The sequence below is a fragment of the Neopelma chrysocephalum genome, unplaced genomic scaffold (assembly GCF_003984885.1).
Source record: "Neopelma chrysocephalum unplaced genomic scaffold, ASM398488v2 Primary Assembly neopelma1_45, whole genome shotgun sequence".
NCBI classification, from domain to species: Eukaryota; Metazoa; Chordata; class Aves; order Passeriformes; family Pipridae; genus Neopelma; species Neopelma chrysocephalum.
In genome coordinates this window covers 8,749,682-8,764,362 of record NW_020897704.1, presented here as the reverse complement: position 1 = coordinate 8,764,362, position 14,681 = coordinate 8,749,682, and the positions used below count along the sequence as shown (strand labels likewise).

Here is a 14,681-nt window from a genome sequence, read left to right as displayed (position 1 = left end):
AACTTCACCTTTACGAAACCGCTTCCTGTTGTTCAAGGAGAGGTGCTGTGGTTAAAGTTTAGCTTTCTTCACACATGTGAGCCTTCTGGAGAGCAGTTTGGGAGAAGTGTGTGCACAGGGGGAAGAAAAGTGTGCTTTTCTTCTTTTATCCTGTGCTCTAGGATAACCTTGCTTGAGTAGGGAGGTTGGCCCAGATGACCCACTGTGATCCCTTCCAACCTGACCCATTTTGTGATTCTCTGAAAAGCTGAGCAGACAAGGAGCTCTCAAGTGCAGTCAATTGATCTTTCTCTGGTGAGTTTCTTAAATATTAATAAGTACAAAATGTTCAGACAGTGACTTGAAATTAGATTCTGTTCATTAAAATGAGAAATTGGGGGGGAAAATCACGTAGCAGGAGGGAACTTTTTGCACAGAGCAGTATATAGAACTGGACTGTGAATCTGTTTAGGCTTAGATGTACTCACTGTGGCTTCCAGTTTTAGTCTGACGTCCAGAAAAAAACATGCCAAACTTTGTTTTCAGTATCAGTTGGTATGTGGATGGATTGGGTGTGTCTTGTTAGGTTCCCGCTCTTCTGTCAACTGCTAGGATAATATGCAGGAGTATTTCACTGTAGAAGTAATGAATACCTCATGTAATCCTGATGCTTTCCACTGCCTCAATTTGCACACCATTCCCTCACGATAAGACCAAAACATCCCTGTGTTGACAACTATATCTGTATTTGTTTGTCCACACACAGCCTGGCTTTTCTTGGATACCAGGGCTCTTACCTTGGACTTCTGCAGAAACATATTTTCACATTGAAAGGAGAATATGAAGGAGATGGGATGTACAGATGAGAACTAGGGATATGTTAGATTTGCAGTGTCATATTCAGCTTTCTGAAAAGCTGTTTTTCTGGCAAAAAGAACACGGCTGCTTTGAAGGTTACTATACTGTCATAGTCTTGTAGGGTCTTTTTGACCTGAGATGAAATTCATCCATGATGTTTTAGTGGGTTTTTTGTTGTTTGTTTTTCCTGCAGGCTTCTGACTAACACTTTCTGGGGCAATGCTGTTTGACTTTTTGTAGCAGGTTTGTGTTTTGTTAACAGCTAGGGAAAACTGAACCCCATGTTGGGAAGCAGAGCCCTTTATCTAACAAAGTGCACATGAAAATTTAGCTATTTAATCTCTGCGTGGTCTACCAGGCCACATGCTCTGATTCAGTGTATTCATGTGTGAAAACTAAATGCAACAACAGAAAACCAAAATCCACAAGGGTTTGAGAGTAGGAGACTCTGGGGTGAGTTAAGGCAGATTTTAGACATAGTGGTACACTGGGTGCTGCCCTTCCCTGAGTTCCCTTTTCCCTTCTTCATCCCAACCTCTTCCACGTTCATGCAAGAGCAGAGCATGGGGGAACAGTGGCTTGAAGGGGTGGAGAGGTTGTCCATAGGAAAAAGCCTCATAACCAAGTCCCTCTAGACTGCACAGGCAGGATGACTCTTGGCATTCCCTGGAAGCTGGTTGTCTCCTTACTGAAGCCTCTCTGTAAAGTAGGCAGAAAAAGCTGTTGTAGATGTCTGTATGATTTTTATGTGAAAGTTTGAGAAAACTTGATTTTTCTGTTTGTAGTATGAATTTGGAATGTGTGTATGTTGGTTTGGGTTTTTGGGTTTCATTTCATTTAAAATGAACATCTGACAGTTATTGGGACTTAATTGAGAGTTCACATATTAGGTCCAAATAAAGTCATCTCTTCTTTGGCCCTCTGTAAAAGGAATAAAACTTCAGGCTTGAAGGATTTGCTTTAGCAAGTAGATATTAATGGCAAATAAAAAGTATCTTTAAAGATTATTTTAGTTTGGGGGTTTTTTGAGTGTGGAAAATATAGACCTATAGAGCTAATCAAACCCTGTATATATAAACTGTTTCCTAGGGGTTTTTTTTATGGTTTAGGGCTTTGGGATAATTTTTACAGACGGCTGCTTAATTTTGCTGGTTTGACATCTACTAGTAAAACAAGAGAAAAGCAAGCTACTTTCTTAAAAATCTAGGTGCCTGAATAGCCTGGTTTGTAAGCATGTTAATGTAAGATATCCTTACTATATTATGATTGAGGGCCTGCTACTATTATTAGATCTGGGTGAGTTGCAACAAAGTTGGCTGTAAATCACTCTTGCAGAGTCAGTGCCTGCCTTACTGTGCTCTGCAGCACTTTCTGTTGTAGCACTGAGTGTGGGGAAGGTCTTTTGTTGCTTGCATGAATGGTAGGGTGTTTGTATGCAGAAATAAGCTCGATTGGGGAGCATGGATTGGATTTTATATTGCTGAAGTTGATTTGCAAGCATGATACCAGTCTTAATTCGTGTTTATAACTTGTTTGTTGTATGGTAGTGAGAACAATTATTGTCACATGAAAATGTTGGGAAATGACAGTGTTTAAAACTCATGGAGTTAAAATATTTGTATTTTTATTAGAATTTTGTAATATTTATTAGTGGTTAGATTGAAAGCAGAGGGAGATGTGGGTCTGCCTTCATACTTTGAGCTCCACATGTGCAAAACTACAGGGTGGTTTTGATGCTGTGGATATGGGAAGTTACTAGAAACAACCTGAAACTTAGAGCTGAACCAGCTGAGTCCAGAAGGGGTGTCTGAGTAGGGGTGAGTCCAGGATGGAGAGATGGGAGAAGGTGAGGGATGAATAGCTTATGATGGTGAAGCAAGTGTTTTGATATTTAGTTACTATACTTTACAATAAATCTAATTCTAGATCAGATTTTGGTCTTTCATTTTATAAAAGCTTCTTCAAGCTTATCTAAATTTGACTCAAGTCACTTGGAATACAGAATCTCCAAGACTCATTTTACCTAGGGAGCCTGAAACTGCTGAAATGTCGCCATATTTATTGATCGTTATCTAAAAAAAAGTTGCTAGTTGCAAGAACAGGCTGCTGACAAAAAAACCCCTGTTTTAGATCCAGCATTTGGCTGGAGGCCAGATAATGAGTTTCTTTAGGAGCTTGTTGGCAAGCTTACTTTTTTGCTTAGGTTCATGTAATGTAACTGTAAGTAATTTGGGAGCCTGGTACACACAAAACAATTTTTAGACAAAATGATCTTATTATTTTTAAATTTTAACAGAGAAGATATTTTTATATAACAGCTTTGTGGACTTAAAGCGCTTTAAAAATGCCTTGGAATGTGATTCTTTACTATTTCCTCTTTTAATGGTCAACCTACTGAATAATCCTTTAAAAATATTGAGCCTCATGACATCTCTGTTTTGCTAGCCTCAGAATTAAGCTGACTCCATTCAGTGGAGTGATTTAAAGAAAGGTTTGCATTTCTAAAAGGCTGGGTGGTAACACACATAAGGGTAAGTACCTCAGTTTTGCAAGTAAAAAAATGCCATGAGTGTGTTCATGGGTAATCTGTTGGCCAGGTTATTCTGTGACCTAGGGCTGAAATGTATGAACTATCTTAGGATGAGACTGGAGTGTAGGATTTTAGTTTCCCAGATGGTGTCCATTCCAGGCAGTTATCTCGATGGGCCTCTTCACTGGCCTTGTGGGTTTTTCATTCTTGATTCAAAGCTTGATGGGAAGGATTGGAGATTGCTCTGTCTCAAGATGTTTTTGACATTTCTCATTTCTTTTGTATGATAAGTGAATGTGAATCTATGCTAAGGGGAAAGAAAACTGAGTTTGGATCTTGAAATATCCATTGAAGTGCTGTATATGCCAGGCTATAAGAAGATGTCCAGATCCAGTTCTTGGCTTTGGGGAGTAATAGATAAATGTGATTTTAACAGGAGAATGCCAAGGACTCCTCATTCTATCCAGGACAGCAATGCTCATCTGCAGCCTTGAGTAATTGCTCCATCCTTAAGAGGGATAAAGAAGGCATGGGACACATACTTGTCCTCCGTGTTGGTATGGGCTGATGAGTGCCAACCAGAAAAGGAATAACACTGTACCATGCTTTACTATTTCTTTGTGTAGCTGTATCGTTAGCAGTGGCAGTGTGGATGATGAACAGATGGGGTTTGGTTTGCAGCTGCTTTGCTGCAGGTCTCTTACATGGTATGTAAAACTGGTTGAATGTAGAAGGAGATCATTGCAATGGGCAGGAGAGCAATACAGTTGTACCGGTGCTTATCAGAGGTTTGAACTTCCCTAATACGATTTGTTCCCTAATTGCTATTAATAGAAGGGCCTAGAGATATTTCTGGATGTGATAGCTGAAATGTTTCTTCATCAAATAGTCAATGAATGAGCAAGAAGTGTTTCTATTTTAAACTTAGCTTTGACAAGCAAAAGAACTTCAAAGAAAAGCTGTTCATAGAAAATAACCTTGGTGTGAGTTACCACAAGTGATTCTCTCTAAGTGATAGATTAAATGCAGGCCTGCAACTTTAAGCATCTCTGATAAAGGAAGAATTTTATGGTTTTTTTTGTGAGCTATACTGTAGGGGATTTGTATTAGTTTAAAACTTCTGTATTTAATTGAAGGGTGCTAATAAATCTTGGCAGAGGTGCAAACTCAGGCAGATTTTGAAGGGAACGATCCAGTTTGAACTTGGTGTGAATAGTCACTGCCAAAGTGTTAGGGTAAGCAGAGAATTCATAAGGAAAGTTGAAGAGCTCAGTTGAAAAGAGGTTTGTGTTAGGAGGTGAGAATTGCCTCAGGTGCAAAGGCTGTGGTAGCAAAAGGCTCTTCTATTTTGCTCTTTATCTATATTCCTGAAGTGACGTGTGTCTGAATCTGCCTTTGCTTTTTCATCTCACACCAGTACCTGGGATTATGTGCCATAAAGCAAAGCATGACTTTTAATGAAGAGGATGGTAGTGTTGACCACAGAGGACAAAAGGGTAGTAACAGGAACAAGTGCCTCAAAATTTTTAAAAATCCATTTGTCAGACCATTGAATCATTCTCCAAATGGAACTCTGTGAGCTGAGGAACAGCATTTGTAGGAGAGAAAATTGTGGCTGATTTGTTATAAATGGCCAGAGTGTTAGATTGCTGAAGTGGCAGGAAAAAGGAACTAACTGTTGTTTTTTTTTTTCTTTTTAAAGATGGAGCTTGGGACCTTTAGTACAGAGTGTGATTCATTGAATGGGACCAGTTTGGCAGGTCTGGTTTAAATCAGAAATTATACAGTGCAGTGTCTTGGAAAGCTATCATTACAATGAGTTTGCGTACATAAATTAAACTTTCTTCTATTGTCTTTTAAAAAGCAAAATGCTTCCCCCAGTAGTATTTAAGATTTAGAAATTAAGAATTGCTCACGTCAAATACTGTCACTGGAAGTGAAATGTCCTGGGCATTTCTCATTCCTCTGGATGTTGTGGCAGCTGCACGTTCTGCAAAAATAGTGGCTATGGTGTTTCTCTTACAGTAAAATTTTAGCCATCGTGCTAGTCCTAAAAAATTGCGAAAACATCACTAATAAAGTGTTTCTCATTTGCACCTCAAAGAAAGTAATAAAAATCTAGCAAGAGATATACAAGATTTTCAGTTGTGGTAATTTGAAGGATTTTGGCAGTGCATTTGAATGTTCATAGTCTGTTTCAAAAGTCTCTAGTGTTTGGTGGGATCTTCTGCATGGGTCTGTCTAGTGGCTTTCTTCCATAAACCCTTGCTACTTTGTTTTCTTAACCTGAAGCAGTAGGGAGATATCATAGCATCCTTACTCTTTTGCTCCAGTTTATCTGGGAATTTAAAGATCGTTTGTGAAGCTGAGTGGATTTTCATGTCTTTGATTAGAAACATCCCAAGTTGAAGAACGTGGACTTACCAGCTGAACTGTTTTTGTTTCATGTGACCTGTTAGGAACTGACTTCCTAAACTTTCTTTGGAGTGCAGGTTGTTACCTTATGCCTATTCTGACTTGCTTTAAAAATAGCCAGGAGAAAGAGGCCATAATAGTCTGGGAAGAGGGTAAATCATCAACTACTGAAAAACAAACCGTGCATTTGTTACACTGTGGAAAAAAATGCCTGTTAAAAAGCTAAGCTGCACCACGTTTTTCATCCACTGGCAGGAGGGCCCTTGAAAGATGGTTGGGAGTAGTTAATGATGAGAATGTCTTTATTTAGGTTTATTGCAAGCTTTCTAAAATACTCTTGATGTCTTGATCTTGCAGAGACTCCAACCGTCATGTTAAGGTAAAGCAGAAAAGTGCAGTGCTGAACATGCTAAAGAAGTTGGACAAAATAAGGTTCAGAGGTCACAAGAGAGATGAGTTACTTGATTTAGCAGAGTCTCCAAATGCTTCAGACACTGAATGTGGAGATGAAATTCCGGTGAAAATACCTCGAACGTCAGCTCGAGACAATGAAGAGCTGAGAGACCCTGTAAGTACTTGATTTAAGTATTGTTATATGATGTTTTATAGTTGTGAGGCAGAAAATAACATAAATTAGTAATTCTTTATCCTTATATTTTGGATTTAAAACTTGAGGATTTCTGGACTAGGAAGCAACCTTCCAGTAACAGTGGAAGGAAGCATCCTTCCATTTTGTGGAAGGATAAATTAATTTCTTAGTATTACGGTTCCCTTCCCTACTTTTCATTTTAGATATTGTGGGTTGATAGGTTTGTTAACCTTGTGTGTGGTTCTGAATGCTCTCTGTTTTTATTTGTTTTGTTTTTTGAATTATGAATGAACACATGAAAAGGAAAGGCAACTTTTCAGTCTGAGGAGCTCAGGTCTGCTTAAATGGCACTGTCCAGGACTGTACAGATAAGGCTTCTGTTGGCTTCATTGCAGGGTCACACCACATTGTTCTCCACTGCAGTGTTGTACCCAGTAATGCTTCCATGCTATTGAGTTGGTTTAAACCTATGCAGGAGGTGCTAAAACTTTTTGGTGCTTGTAAGTGGGAGCACCCAAACAGACCTGCCTTTTTAAAGACACTGTTTCAGGAAGAGTTAAATATTGGTTAAAAAGTAAAATAAAATCCTGCTTTAACTGTTAAAAAGTGGCTAAGGATCCATGAGCTCGGAATGCTACAATCTAAATTCAAATTTGTCTATTTAACTGTATTGTAGAATGTGACTTGGAAGTCGGAATTTATATCACCTATTTGGAAACTTACTGTGCAGTTTCTATCCCCAAAATGTGATCAGACTATTGTCTGAAGGCTCATTTCTAAGAGCACAGGGCTTGCTCACAGCAAATTCTAAACCAGAAGACTTCAAATCATATATGCTTATGTATCTGCTTTGAGGTTGGCAGCTTTCTCCATATGTATTAGCTTTTTTAAATTTAAGTGGGCTTGTATGGTACCACATACAATTCTGCCCTTCTAACGTTGTATTTTCTGAGGTTTTTATAGGTAAATACTTTTTTCATTAAACTTAAGGCATTATGTTTATGTGTGGGTATATATTAGATGCCCTTTGTATCTAAACAGAAGTATCTGGATGGCAGAGCTAGAGGCTACAGAAAGATTACTTAAACTCTAGATACTATCTTCTATATTTCTTCAGGGGAATAGTAGCTTCAGGATGGTAAGGAGTGTGGCTGAGGGAACAGCAAGGTAAACCTACGGTTTTGAATAGTTATAAAGCCTTATGGCTACACATCTGCAGTGATGGTCTCTGATTTCTCAAAATGTTGAGCTCTGTGTGCTGAAAAGGGAATTTGAAGATAAACACTTTGCTTTCTGGCTGATTTACAAACTGCAGTAGGCTGTTGTGATCTAAGTACTTGGGATATAGTTGAGTACAGTTCTTTAAAAAACAGGGAAAAAGGAAGAGAGGAAAACAGCAACAGCATCAAACTTGTCTTGCCCCACTTCTGATATTTGGGAGCTCCAAATGCAGTGGAATAACAGCCTAAGAGCAGCAGCTGTGTTACAGATATGAGTGAAATAAGCAAATTGGTATGAGCAAAGAGGTCTGACGTTCAGGGATAAATTTCAGATGGGAAGTTTGAGGGATTAGCAGTTGGCCACAGACATCTGGGAACCGTCCATCTGTAAAATGAAGGGAGAAGAAATAATCCCCTGTGCTGCAGAGGTGCCAAGAATAGAGAAAGTAATGCTTATGTATTTAAATCAATATTAAAATACTGGTTGAGATCATTTGAACAGAGCAATTCTGAATTTTGTCTCTCTCTTATTGAGATCATACAATTGAATTGTACCTGAATTGGTTTTATTTTCAGTGTCTAAAACTCAAATCTTAAATTGAGTGTATAGAGGTTTGTTTTCTTTTAAAGGTTCTGTTAGCAACTTAGTATTATAGTTCTATTGCACTGATCATGAGAAGACCAAGTCTTATTGGTTTCTTCCTGTTTAATACCTCAGGGAAATGTTGAAAGCACACAAAAGCTAATGCAAATCTGCGTAAATTGCAGTTAGACTGCATGGCTTTTCAGATAAATGTGAGCTGTACTGTGCTTCCACTTTTGTTGCTTCGTTGTTTCCGTTGAAATCTGAGTACAGAACTTGTGATTTGAAAATTGGTGGCTTAAAACTGAACATATGCATGCAAAATTAAAGTCCTGGTCCCCTTATCTGCATCTTCACTGTCAACCATTCCCTTGACAAAGGCTTCATTGCTGCCCCTCTATTTGCCTCCCCCTACCCCTGTCTGCTGTATTAATTGTTATGGAGTCATTAAAGAAAGATCTCTGTCTATTAGAACAGTACAGTGCAGTCATATGAATGAAGGGTCCTTCTTTGCCTCATGGGTTTGCAGTGCACTTAGAAATGTGCACATTAGGTGCCTCTTCTTTAGATATGTATCTGAACTTGACAAGTGTATGCAGGAACTCGACCCAAATGGATCTTTTAGAGTAAAAAGCCCTGTCATAAAAGCTTGTGATTGCAGAGCCCTGATCGTCTGCCAAGAAGAGCGTCATCCTCTGTTGTGCACCTCCTACAAGTGAAATGGATGTTCAGTCTCAGGCCACAGATACAGCAGTGGCACTTAGTCCCAACGTATCTTACCGAAGTTACACATGCAAAATTTACACTGTGAAAAGACAGAAAGGATGGCCAGATGAGGTCATCTCGTATTCTTTATCTTAAAACTGTGAGCTTTACCTATTTAGTTCAATAATAAACATCCTAATCTGTGTTTGGGTAAAGCACACAGCTCCTGATAGGAGGGCACTGGGTCTGGAAGGATTTATATTTTCCTTTCAATTCGTCTCAGTGATTTCTTCTGTTCAAAAAGTGTCTTACTCCAGATTTGAACTAGTTTGGACTCAGATTACATGCTGGCTGCTAGCTTGTGTGGGTATTTTCCCCCCTCTCATTTAAGCGCCCCAACTACCAGATAATGCCTTGGATAGCAGATACTTTCTTAGATCTCTGTGGGTATTTGGGCACTGTGATCAGATCATTGCCAAGACAGCAATGTTGGTTAACAAATTCAACTCTTTGCTAAACATCTCTTTAGTTCTTGAATGGCTTCCTGGATTTCTTCCTCCCTTCCCTCTTTACCATAGGTGATTGTTTGGTTTTTTAAAGCAAGAACATTCAACACTGTAGGTATGTAGAAACACTACAAGTGCAAAATAGGTAGAGGCAGTAACTTAGTCCATTTTTACTTCCTAATTGTGAACATATTAGCATTTGACTTGTTGTGACATTGGAAATTGAGGTAATGTTGCTTTCTCAGTAATTAAAGTCCCCTTCATTCACTGCCACCATGTTCCATTTTTACGAAAGCGGAGAAAAGATTCAGTTCTATGTACAGGTATATGAATGAACGTGGTGCAGAGGAAATACCATCCCATTTGCAGAGGAGTAAAAGAACAAATTGTGTCTAAACCTGTGGAGGCAGTGAGAATTACAAGTCAAATCTCTCTTGTACCTGGCATATTGTACTGTAAGCAATGTAATCTACTTAACGCAAGTACCCTGCCAGTATACTAGGATTAAATCTGAGTTATTGTGGTACAGAAAACATTAATTTAATTGCAGTACAGCTTGGCTTTTCCTGACACGTCAATTAAAACTTAAATGCTGCTGCATTGGTCACCTCATTTACAGTGATTGTAAGGTATAAAGCATGATGCTTGGGAGATATGAAGCATGATGCAAACATTACAGTTAAGATGTTCAAGTCTCTAAAACAGACGAGCACTAGATTTTTTAAAATTTATGTAGAATATAGCTGTGTTTTAGGAGACATCCAATATGGGCAGGCTTCCAAGAATAGCTACTAAGCATTAACTATTCATGCAGATGCCTTCACTCTTAAACAGTGTTGTTGAGTTTTCCCTTTTCTTATAGCAGGTAAATGCAGCATTCATGGGGAACTCTTTCATAATTTGAAGTAAGAAAATGCACATGAAGTGTGAGTTGAGAAACTCAAGACAAGCTGTGAATGCAAGCTAAAATTTTGTATTTCAAACTACCTCTTCCCTGTGTTGTGTTCCAGGCACTTTCTGGGCCCTGAGGAGTGACTTGGGTGGATGGTTATGCCCCTGGGGTTGCCATGCCTTGTCCTCGTTGCTCCTTTTCCTCTGTGTTTGAGAACTGTTCCTCTCCAGGTTAATTACAAACTTGGAAATGAGACAACTGTTTTGTTATATATTCCTAGAGAAAAGTCATCCACATATATATGATGTTGTGGAAGAAAATTAGGAGAGAGTTGGCCATTTTTATTTCTGTATGTTGCTGAAATGTGCTGTGCTGCAGATGGAGAGGACAGATCCACATTTACTTGCTTAAGAAGTGACTTAGACCCTTTCTGTGGCTGTACAGTGGCAGTGGTATCGGTGCTCAGCACACAGAACAAAATCCCAGGGCTCACAGGATAAAGGGAGTTTGGAGAGGGAAGGCAGAGAACTCTTGGGCTGGGAAGTGCTGTTATGAAAAGCCTAAACTGCAGATGGTTTGAAAAACATTGGTGGGGAGATGTGATTTTTAGACCCGGAGCTGAGTGTGGCTTGGAACAGCAGCCCTGAACTCTGATAATGGGTTACAGACAGTCTGTCATCATCAGAAATGTTCCTTTAACCCCTCTGACTCCATGCTCACCTCAGGCATTTCTCTGGCTTCCTGGGCACTGCCAGGCCTTGTGCATGGCTAAGTAATAGCAATTGCCAGCATTGTAGGAGGGCTCCTGTGTCAAATACTGTCAAAGCTAGAGAGGTAGAAGAAAAAGCAGAAATCTGCAGAAGCCTTCAAGGCTTTTCCTGTGAATCAGAAACTAGGAAGGACATCTGTACAGTACAGTGTAGTTGTTTCAGCCTGAGTCCCCGTGCTGTCCTACAGAGGCAGCAGGTAGGAGAAACCTTTACCTAGATAAGGCTGGAATTAATACAAGGATTTTGTTAACTTGTGAATTGAGTCAATTATGCTAACTTCAGACAGAAGGGCTTTTTGAATTCAGAGGTAGTAGACCTTCAGCAAATGTAGAGACCTTATTTCTTGTCATCTTAGGTGTGTTGGTGTGGAGAAAAAACTTCTGAGACAAAAAGAAACATCTGCTTAAATATCTCTCATATCGCTATCCTGGGCATGCTTAGTTTTCTGAACACTTCTAAACAGTATTCATAAAATATTATGGTGATGCCAATTTTGGAAATTGGTGCTTTATTTACCACCAAGCTTGTGTTACTGTGTATCTTATTACTCTAGTTAAACTATATTATAGTTACATGATAATTATATGATCTTGCTCCTAGTATTCTTAGCAAGCAGCCTTATGCTTTAACTTAGTGGATTTTTTTCCTATTTTTTCTCTACATTAGAAGGTCATTCTAACCTTTTGTACTTAGTTTAAAGATCTGTACCTCCTGATTTTTAACCTATCAACGGATGTCAGGCTGCTTGAAAATCTAACGCTTAAGCACATAAACACATTTGAAAACTTTCAGAATGAGTCATGTTAACTGATATCATTCTCCTGAGTGCTATTCACCTCTTGCTCTTTGGTTTCTTCTAAGAGGCACAGTCAAGGTGTGCTGGGCTTTAATTAATGACTTAACATCTCTGAAGAAGGAAAAGCAGAGTTGGTTCTCCAGATGGATTTTTGAAATGTAGCACAACTCTGGGTGAAATATCTTGAGTATCTTCAATGAGGATGAAAATTTGGATATGCTGAGATATTTTTTAGCCTGTTTCTTCTTTCTCTCCTCCCTCGCTTTCCTTCTGCCTGCCTGTGGAGTGTGTTGTAAGGGTGCTGCTGTTCGACTTCAGCCACACCATCCTCCTTGGGGCTCTCCAAGTGTCTGGCAAGTGATAGCACTAAACCTTGCAGTGTAAATAAATACAACCCAGCTCTATAGATAAGAAATCAACACAGAGGTTAATTGGCATGCTCATCTGAAGACAGGCTCTGTTACTTTTCAGCAGTGTCTGGAGCTGTTGCACCTCTCTGACTAAAGGCAGAGGTGAATGGGAAATGTGGAGCATGGAGAGGAGGATGCTGTGCTGCAGCTTTCCGTGTGAGGGATTGCTTGTGGTCTGTCTGCCTCTGCTAGGACATGGTTCGTGCTGGCTCCAAAATGGGAAGCAGCTAGGGCTGCTGCTGAGCTAACAGCTTCTGCTCCTCATCGTGGCCAGCAGTGTTGACTGAGTACTGTGTGGGTGGGTGCTGCTTTTGGCACTGGAAATAGCATCTCTGCTTGGCACTGTATTGAGCATGCGCAAGTGGGGAGTTGATACCAGGTAAATGCTGGGCAGTAACTGCCTACAGAGTGCTAATTTGCCTGTATAGACAAATTCTGAGGCTTAAACTCAGCATCTGTTCAGCTCAGGCAAGAAAACAGATGTTTAATAGATATTTCCACACTGATTTATCTTAGAAGTGCAAATCATTCCCAACATTGAAAGTATTTTGTTGTCAGTAAGCTTTCTGCACATTTTTCCTAAAACATAGAAGATGTCTTTTAATTAACTCTCCTATAGATTACTTGAGTTTATGTATATATATGTAATTTAAGGTGGTGTGGTTAAATGTAAGCAAGCTGGTGTTTGAAAGCAGTACAGTTCCTATGTGTTTTCAGGGTTCAAACAAGGAGTGGGGGAGCGATTAGAATGGGTAAATAAATCCCTTTCTGTCTTTGTTCTGAGTTGTAGGCTGCTGTAATCTATCACTTTGATTTTAAGTGGTTGAAGAAGCTCCTGTAATTCTCATTGACAGACTTTTTGTACCTTGTGGGGACTGCACACAAGTGCTGAACAACCATTACCCAGGAGATGCCCTCACCCTCCCTTTTCCCTGCTGTTTGAAAATGCCCACTTAATGAGAGAAAGATGGCATTGCCTGCCTTCTGCTGTGTGGGCTTGGAGTTTTTCTGTGCTCACTTCATGGAGGTGGTGGTTGTCACTGCTCTTGCAAATTAATCAATTTGCTCTTTAATTCCTGCTTTCTTCAGTATTTCCAGTGCTGAGTTCACTTGAGGGGTGCTGGTAAATCTGTCAAGACACACAGTCTCCTGACTCCCCCCTCTCCTAGCCTGCCAGGATGAGCTCCTGGGCACCAGCAACATCCTTCTGCAGTTACTGGGCTGTGGGGGAGATGGAGGGAGTGGGGAACCCTTCCTTGCTGAGAGCCTGTGGTCTTCAGAATTTCACATTCTATAAATGGATATTAAAATATAAAATATGTATCTTCTAATAGCTCAGCAGTTATCTAGAAAAGTATTACCTTTAGTAGCCTCACAATTTTATAGGTAAAGTGTGTTGCATTGACTGTTCATTTAATGGGAAGAAGATGGGGATAGTATAAATATGCCTTTTAAATCAGCAGAAGAAAGGCTTAAATGATGATGCAGCAGAACTAGTAAGGGTGGTGGTGATGGTGGGAAATCTTAGTTTTCTGTAACTCCCTGAGGTCTGTAGAAATGTATTCTGTAAACTCACATGGGAGAGATACCATGCATTTGATTAACTTTCATTCATTTGTTTTGATAATTTAATGCTGAGAGAGGCATGCAGAGTTGTTGATACTTGCGTGTTTCTCACATGGTTGTTTCTTTACTGCCCCAGAAATAAGTTGATGTATTTAAATGAAAAAAAAAAAAGTGCTTCTGAGCTGTGAATGTGTTCTGGCTTTCTTATAGGCTGGTCCAGGGACCGTCATCATGGCTTCAGGAGTCCCGGATTTTAACAGAACAGAGTCTGACAGACTGAGTGAGATCAAAGGTCACCTGGAAATAGCCTTACTGGAAAAACACTTTTTACGTAAGTATAAAATGCTCTGTGGAGAGGAATGGCTTAAGCCTGCTGAAATAAGGTTTCTCTAAGCTGTAGAAGTTGGCATCAGAATTTTGAGGTGTGCTGATGCACGGATAGCACATGGGCTGATGTTTCCCTAAGAACTTAAAAGCATTCTCAGGGTTTCTGGGTCACTTGGATATTTTTTCTTCATTGCATTTCTCACAGCATACCTCATGACTAAAGCTCCTTAGTTGAAGTCTTGATGCTGACATCTGCAGGTTATCTTAGAACTGAGTCAACCTTAATGTGCTTGGAATAGGTGGAGTTTTTTTTCTAGTAGTAATTAATAAGAAGAGATTTCTGAAGGGGCAACCAGTGCATTTCCTTGGCAGCTGTTTCAACAAATAATATGTCTTAAAACACGTCTCTTAACAGTATAAGGATTACTGGTAAGTGATGTAAGAAATGCAGAGAAGAGTGTCTGTAGATTTCAGGTGTTACTTGTTTGGGTTTATTTGTATATATACGTGTATTTGTATATATGAGAAAAAATGT

The 14,681-nt window shown here is 39.5% G+C and overlaps 1 protein-coding gene across 1 annotated transcript in view; it reads left to right on the top strand.

The window, feature by feature from the left end:
• GRAMD4 (GRAM domain containing 4) overlaps window positions 1-14,681 on the top strand; it is a 76,481-nt gene that overhangs the window by 18,530 nt on the left and 43,270 nt on the right. The window contains exons 2-3 of the mRNA XM_027679265.1: window positions 6,140-6,350; window positions 14,030-14,150. Of these exons, the coding sequence (XP_027535066.1) occupies window positions 6,140-6,350; window positions 14,030-14,150 (332 nt within the window). The remainder of the gene's footprint in view (window positions 1-6,139; window positions 6,351-14,029; window positions 14,151-14,681) is intronic.